The sequence below is a fragment of the Cornus florida genome, unplaced genomic scaffold (assembly GCF_030987335.1).
Source record: "Cornus florida cultivar Cherokee Brave unplaced genomic scaffold, ASM3098733v1 CherokeeBrave_3.0.0_Hap2_Chr09, whole genome shotgun sequence".
In the NCBI taxonomy this organism is placed as follows: domain Eukaryota; kingdom Viridiplantae; phylum Streptophyta; class Magnoliopsida; order Cornales; family Cornaceae; genus Cornus; species Cornus florida.
The window spans coordinates 96,496,229-96,504,482 of NW_026775579.1; the positions used below are offsets into that span (position 1 = coordinate 96,496,229).

The window sequence follows — 8,254 nt, forward strand, 5'->3', positions numbered from 1 at the left end:
AAACTATTTGCTGTCATCGTAAGGAGAAGTATGCCTGATTCCTAATTCCTTGTGTCTTCTTTTTCTACCTTTACCCAGTAATCACACGCAAGTTCACTAACTTTTCCCGGCATACCGAAATATGTGCGTCTCCGTGGGCATTCGTGGATACAGCTGTGCTAATTAACTAAAACATGTGTTATATGGTCACAAAATGAAAGATGTGCTTTATGACTATAAAATGTGACTGACTGGATAAATCAAACTCTATTAACTAAAACCAATTTTAACTGACTAGAAAATAATGTCATAGAGATGCATCTAAACAACTAAACATAATGGCAAAACAACCTTTCTCACAAAAGATTGTAACCAAAGATTTTGAACAATTACTTGACCCCTAATCCCCAAGTGCCTGGCCAACATGCCAATTTCACTCCTCAATGTCTGAAGCATTTTCTTTATGGCTCGGAGATGGCATGGAGCCTCGCATTTTCATATCTCCAGTTTGTTGAGGATGTTGTTCCTGCTGCTGCTGCGGCTGAAGTTGCTGCTGAAACTGGTGCAATTGATGCGGTTGAATCTGGTGTTGCTGCTTCTGGGAATGAAGCTGCAGATGTTGAAACTGCTGTGCAGTTGACAATGTGTGCATAGCATGGTTGCTGGGATAAAATTGCTGGTTGGCTACATAAGACGGAGGGAAGTTCATCATGGGTCCACCATTCGGAATAGTTTGGCCAGTTAGTACTTTCATATGCTGGATCTCCCCCTTCAGTGCATCATTCAAGGCTGCATACCAAGCAAAACAAATATCATTCCAACTATTAAGTTATAACCAAATAAAATTTGTTACATGACACGATATTCATAGGTGAAGAAAGCAGAACTTTCGAATTTCTCATGCCAAATAAGAGCATATGCCACAGAATGGGACAAATCTGTTTTCTACAAAGCCAATGCAAAGAGGACACAGTAATATAAATCACAAATCCAGTTCCCAATACTTAATATAACTGTCATTAATACAAGTCATTCCTAGTCACTGTGGTAAAAGCTCTACTACCATGGGTGAGGTGAGACTGCAGATTTTGAGTCTTAAGGACTATCAGTTATGCAAATAATATCAAGATTTAAGTTTGTGTCACCAGTCCTTTTTCCCACCACAGTTGATCTAGGAGACTACACTGGAAAATAGCCTTTTAACAATTATCCTATATACTTCCATGAGTCAAGGATAATTCAAATTTGGACTCTAATTTTAACTTCACCTACTATACTTTTTAATCTAAATATTGATAGCTAATAGTCACTTCTTCATTTATTTAACTTCTAAAGACTAATAAATCAGTAAAAGCTTGGGATCTACAAGTTGGAATGACACCCGTCACACAAAATGCTGGGATACCACTCTGCTGGTATGCCCCCAAATTAAAATTGATTGAAGGGGAGAGTGGAAGTAAAATAGCAGTTAGATACACCCCCCTCTCTGCCCTCTGACTCACTACCTAAAGAGAAAAATATGTAAAATAAATAATTTCTTTGTCCTTTAATTTCAGGCAACCTACAAGTTGGATTTCAAGATTCTATCAAATTGAGCTGAGTTATTCAGGTAAAAAAATTTGAGCCAAGTTCAGCTTCAGTTTCAAATGTGCCCAAAAAATAGCGTGCATATATACACGTGTGTGTGTGTGTGAGTGTCCATTTTCCTATTATTTACATATACACATGCTGTGCTACTTTCAGTGCTATCTCTCGATCCATAAAGATTTGAAGTGCCAGTAATAGATAGTGTGTGTGTGTGTGTGTGGGGGGGGGGGGGGGGGGGGGGGGGGGGGGTGGGGTGAAGAAGAGCTTAGCAAATACCCTTACCATCTTGCAAATGAACCTGTTGCTCCATTGTTTGCAACCGCAGTTTCAGTTCACTGTTTTCAGCAGTTAGACCATTTGTATCTCTCTGTTCATTGAAAGTAACAAAGAAAATATAGTGTAGCCACAATCTTAGTTCTGTATATGAAGGTGTGTTCTGAATGGGAACTCGATGTAACAGAAAGTAAAACAAGCAGGTAACATGAGGAGCATGCCTATACAAAAGAACGATTTAATTATTACAAAACGCAGCCCAGGTCACTACATCTGGACTCTAGTGGTATGCAGTGAGGAGGGGCCAGTTCACCTGCAACAAGGTCAATTGAGCAGACAATGAAGTTGCTTCTGTTTGCAGAGTCTGGACTTTTCGTTCAAGCTCGGCTATGTACCTCATCTTCCTTTCCTTTGACCTTGCAGCTGACTGTCTATTTGCCCAAATCCTACAAGGCAAAGAAGAGACATGTAGAATATGAGAATAATAAATATAAGTTACAGAAAATGGTGGCTATATGCTTCACCCTTTTCGTAAGAGATAAATTTATCTCCAGGAACAATAAAAAAAAACAGGAAAGAATCAATGAGAAAAAGATCACTGCAAGAGAAAAATAATAAGGACAAAAGGAAACATATAAACAACACAACAAAAACAACAACAAAAACAAAACAAAAAATAACCAAAAAAAAAGGGAAACCTTCAACAGAATAGATCAAGTTCAAGAAACAATAGGCAACGCATAAGGTAGTAGAAGTAGAAATTTTGCAATAGATGCGAGTTTCTGGAGTAAATTTGGCCTGGCACCCTCTGCCCCTTTAAGGATAAAATAAATTTAGCCTAGCACCCAATGCCCCTTTACAGATTACATTCTCTCTAAATTAGTTTGGGAAATCATGGAATGTTAACAAAAAATCCCATTCTTCGAGCACCAAAAAATATTCTATTACTAATAACAACAATAATATTTGATGTTTGTAGTTAAAATCACAAGAGACTTAAAATACTGATGAATCAAATTAAGATATATACAATTACAATTAAGTAGAAATACTGAGGTACTTAAGCTTCTGGTTCTCATCCATGATGAATTATGCACTACTAATCACTATAGTTAGTGGTATGGATTAGAACTGGTGCATTTTATCAAATCTTTTATTATAAAAGAAGCACTTGATAATTGGCAGGACGGAGGAGGCAATATTGTTGAAACGGTAGCACATTAATTCTGGTCAATAATACATTGTCAAACCTGGCAACGTCTTGTCCATTTTCACCATCTCTACATCAACCGCTAAGAGATTAGAGAAATTGCAAAGACTTTTTTTTTTTTTTTGATGATAAGCAGACTGGGGATGTTACACTGAAGGAATCTTTTCCACACATGTTTAAAATAGAAGTGAATAAAGATACAACACCATGGAATTCTGTACACACACTGCTGTCAGGGATAGTTTGGGATGTCAGATTTTGGAGCTAAGTGGATAGTTGGGAGCTTGAGGCAGTGATGAACCTTCTAAATACTTCATGTATAATAGTTAGCTAAAGAAAAGGTAAGGACGGGGTAAGCTGCAGAGTGAGGACTTGTTTGGCACTTCTAATATCTTCTTTCCTTGGAAAGGTATGCATGGAGGTTCATTGCATGGTTGGCTTACTGATGAGAAGACCCTCGTGGAAGATAATTAATTCAAACAGAATAAATATCCTATCTAATTGGTTTTGTAAGTATAAAGAGGCTCAGGAATCAGTAGACCATCTTTTTTGATATATCCATTTAACATAAGTGCAACAAAAGGAAGCTTGACCAGATAAAAAAGAAAAGGCTCAATAGTGCTACAACATCTCTGAAAATTAACCAACAAAACAAACAAAAGGCCAATTCACCAGCTACACTTTGAAATCATTTTTGGGTAAATTATGCAAGAGGCAGTACATAACTACACAGCAATCAGTTTTAAAGCAAATTAACATGCTATAAAATCCATCACAAAAAGAGTTGAACAAAGTTGTGTATACTTTTTCCCTTGTTCAATAAAGCATGACAGATCAGAGAGTATTTTTCGTAAAGACATTTGTCAACTAGATTATTACATATGAGATAGAAGTAGATAGTGTAAACCTATTTTGCATTGCTCAACTGTTATCCTTACATGTTAGTTAGGAACATAAGAAGCAGAGTTCCCCTTCAGCCCCGCTCCACAAATACACATGTTTACCAGTTAGATCAAAGTTCCTATGACCTTCTCAAGGTGGTTGAACTAGATATGCAATCAAATGCAATTTAGTAACATAAGAAAAGACTACCTTTATTTGGACACTAGAGAATAAATCACTTAAGAAATAAACCATTCATCCCCCCTAAAGGAGATGGCAGCAACTCCAAACTAGTATAAATTAGTAGTGAATTAGCATCTCCTACACAGACCATTTCCTTTGTATACACTCAGGTACTTACTACCACTTGAAATTTTTATTCTTGTTTTGTATCAGTATGCTCCTACAGTAATCTGTAAATACAATTAAACAAAAATCATTTCATAAATGAACATAATCTTTAACATCAGAAAACAGACTGATACTTTTTAGTTTTTAATCTGCCAAAAACCATTGTAAACAAGTACTTGCTGAAGTTAGTGAGCTTACTCACTACCATTGAATGTAATGAAGCTCCAAGCTTCATCAATAGTGGTAACATCCAACAAAACTTTTGATGCATTGTATTACACAATATAATATATCACAATTAAAAAAGAAACTTCCTTATAATCATAAAAGAAAGATGCATATCTGATAAAATCATAGTCACCAAAAACAATGCACCATACAGAAACTGCAACCATTGTTTCGACAGGCATGCTGCATGCAAATATACGTAACAGTATTTCTTCCAAATTCAATATTATTATCAACAACTGTAGTATGTACAGAATGAAATATAAACATATCACCAACTATGCAAATTTTTACTTTAAAGAATCCTTTAGAATGCTATGCATTCCATCCATAAAAAGCGGAACTACTGATCACATACGATAAATTTTGACATCACAAATAACAATTGTCTTCAATAACAATAAACAAAACCAAATAGTTGAAATACCAAATATTTATTGCAATTACTTCCATTTACATGCATGCAGGTATACATTTCCATATAATATCTATAATTGGGGATGGCATATTATTAAAAAAAAGGAAAAGGGAAGAAGAACAAACGAAGCCTCAATGTCAATAAGGACAAATTGAAGCGAACAACTAGTAATCAAATAGACATAGTAATAACTCAACACCAAGGACTACATGTATTCAATTAATGGAATTCCAAGTTTTTTGTGACATGGAAGTATAATTAGCTTATTGATTTATTCGCCTTTTCTCCTAAAAATTTTTAAGTGAAACATTGCTTCAACCCGCTCATTTGTAGGCTAAGAACAAATAATAAAAAAGAGAGGAATCACTAACTGCACAAATAAACAGTACACCAATTCTCTGGAAATGCTACCTTTTAGCACGCTTTGGATCAATGAGAGCAAGCTCAGCAAGCTTAGCAGCAGACATGGCTTTCTTAGAATCGGCTGCAGATGTCTCTTCTGTACCCGATATAAGCATCTCCGGTTTAGTTGTAGTAGACCCATCCATGGACTGGCTATGTTGATGCCTAACTCTTGGTCTCTCACTAGAGGAAGGGACCACATTCTCAGCTGAAAGGGTTGCTGCTGTTGATGCCAGTGCTGGAACTGGTGCTGGAGCCACTGCAGAAGATGGCTCACCCATTTGATATGTGGATGTAGCAGAAGATGAATTGAATTTATCCATGTCAAGGTACATAGAAAACAAATCTTCTTCAGTCTCATCCGAGAACGAAGGCCCGTCCATGCCACCCACGACACCAAGATCACTATCAAAGCTAATGTCATCAGGAAGGGTAAGAATTTCTGAATGAGCACGCCGGTGGCCCTTATTCTTAGGCGGGTTATCGGGCATTCGGCTAATATCATGGCTAAACCGACTAGAGTCTGACGACATCCCATGACCAAATTGAACTGATTCTGATGTACCACCAGGTCCCAAGGGAGGCAAAGTCGCTGATGGTGAAGGCTCTGATTTCACGTTAAAACTATTCCCAGGTGGTGAAAAGACTGTATACCTCCCTGACGGAGGCAGTGAACCTCCACTGTGACTCACGGACTTCTCTTTCTCCATCTTGTACAATCTCTAAAGCCTAGAAGCTCAGAACACAAAGCTCGACAACCCAAAACCTGAAAACGACGATTCCTCCCAATCAAAGCAAAACCCTAGAAACTCGTATTATGTTGGGTTTTTTCAAAGAAAAAAACAAGTGATTTTCCTTCAGTATCTGACAAATGGGTATTCACACCAGGACACTAAAAAGCGATGAAAACCTTCAAATTGAGATATCATGCAGCAGAAAAAACCCTCAAACGAGTGATTGTCAAGGATACAGGTAGTGTCAAATTTCACAAAAAAAAAAAAAAAAAGGTTCAGAATTAAGATAGCATAGATGGTAAAGCTCTAGATTCGGAGATCTGATCGGTACATTACATGAGCAACACAGAAGCATTCAAGGAGAGAATGAAACCCTATATATCGAAATGGGATTCATGTGCTGTGTTATGTATAAGAAAATGCACGAATTTTTAATAAAAAAACCACACATACTTTTATAACTTGGAAAAGATTGTGAAGAAGCCAAAGAGAGTCCTCAGCTTTTCCATGCAAATGGTAAGAGAGAGATCTGAGACGACAATGTAAGGCGTCGGCGATAAGACACATATATGGAGATATAGAAAATGAGCATTTTCTTTATACACTACCACGCGACTATGGAATTCTCAAGGCTGCAAAAGAAGGTATACGGGTGGAGATTGATATTGTTCTAATTTAATTTGTTCATAAAAAAAATAAAAAATTATCTTTCTAAAAATTTCTTATTCTTGAATGGAAATGTTTGTGCTTAAGTCACAGAATCTTTTTTAACAAGGGTTGTTCTTACCATTAAAGTGCACCCTCGTTCTCAAATTCTCATTATTTATGATTTAATTTTGTCGTTCTCACTCCTTTACTTGCTCTTAAATTCACTTTAGCTTTTATATGAAGCAAAATTCACTTTAGCTTTTATATGAAGCAGGTCCGTACTGTAACTTCTGTTTTTTTTCTTATTTTTTAAATTTCTCAGCAATTTTATGAGCTTAATATTTGTATATATATATTTTTTAGTACTACACTCTCACCATACTCCTATTTTTTGACTTCTTGTTTTGTTAATTAGTTGGAAAAAATGACGTCAATGGGCTCCCTCCAAATAACTTTTTGACTTTTTGATTTAGTTTTGGACTGCAATGTTAGTTGTCCTGTTACTGCATAATAATAATAATAATAATAATAAGTGTTTTTGTGACTTGAGTTCCATAATTTTGTATTAATTTTGATGTTGGTAACCTTTTTTTAAAAAAAAATGTTACAGATTGATCATATTTTTATAATTTTTTGTTAATCAACAAATGATTAACTAAACAATGTTACAATTAAACTTGTCTTGCTTTTTTTTAAAACACCAAAACTATCCATTTGTTTAAGCTGCCCTAATCACATAAATATATCTGTCACATCTTTACTTATACCTTTTGTTTAAACTACCCTAATCACGTTTGTAACCAAGATAGAAAAACAGGAAAAACTCTTAAGGCTCATTTTATAAAGAGCACTGCTATTTCACCCGCTTATAAAAAATCGATTTAATACCGACTCTAACTTATTATACAAGTGACATGTGATTAGTGGAGCTCAATTTAGAAACGTACACGCAATCTCTTTTCTTTGCCCCAATCTCGTCTTCGCCCCTGCAAATCACACACCATCACACTCCTTGCTTTAATTCCTCAACTGGCCTAACGCCTTAATCGTTGGATTCTTGGACACGAAAATCTGGTTGGAACGGCTAAGCTTCTCCGATGATGGCCTTTCTTCGGTTCCCTCCGATTGTAAAGACACTTGCGAGAGAGTACACCTGATTTTTCTTCTGCGTGAAATCAAAAAAAATCATGTATGCGAGCCTATGCCCTCTTTAAGCTCTCTGTTTTTATCTTTTGCCCGCAGGGGTTGTGAAGACAAAGTTAACCCATGAACCCTAGGTTCTTCAAATCTCAATTGAAAAAAAAAAAAAAAAATACAATCTTTGTTCGATGACGAAAAAGAGAACTGAGGAAACGAAAAAGATTATGCAAATTTAGGTTAGACAAAAATTAAAATTTTCCTAGGTTTGAAAGGAAGAAGAAAATTGGGTGCATCAAGGGAAATCATGAGGTTGATTAAATCCATGGTTACAGAAGTTATTTGTCATCGAGATAATTAGGAATAATTCACGCATTATTATAATTTTACAGGATTAAAAAAAAA

The 8,254-nt window shown here is 35.9% G+C and overlaps 1 protein-coding gene across 1 annotated transcript; it reads right to left on the minus strand.

Moving 5' to 3' along the window:
* Positions 1-235: 235 nt before the first annotated feature.
* Positions 236-6,699, minus strand: LOC132275448 (probable transcription factor PosF21). Its single transcript, XM_059776945.1, has 5 exons — positions 6,518-6,699; positions 5,340-6,096; positions 2,153-2,285; positions 1,849-1,933; positions 236-768 (listed from the first exon to the last, which is right to left on the minus strand). The coding sequence occupies exons 2-5, from the start codon at positions 6,038-6,040 to the stop codon at positions 413-415; spliced, it is 1,275 nt and encodes a 424-aa protein (XP_059632928.1). The 5' UTR covers positions 6,041-6,096; positions 6,518-6,699; the 3' UTR covers positions 236-412.
* Positions 6,700-8,254: the final 1,555 nt, after the last annotated feature.

Excerpts from the sequence above, each read along its gene's own strand:
- LOC132275448 (XM_059776945.1), bottom strand. The coding sequence starts at position 6,040 with ATGGAGAAAGAGAAGTCCGTGAGTCACAGTGGAGGTTCACTGCCTCCG. Across the intron at positions 2,286-5,339 it reads GATCCAAAGCGTGCTAAAAG|GATTTGGGCAAATAGACAGT; the intron begins GTAGCATTTCCA and ends TTTGCCTTGTAG. Across the intron at positions 1,934-2,152 it reads CTCAATTGACCTTGTTGCAG|AGAGATACAAATGGTCTAAC; the intron begins GTGAACTGGCCC and ends TTCAATGAACAG.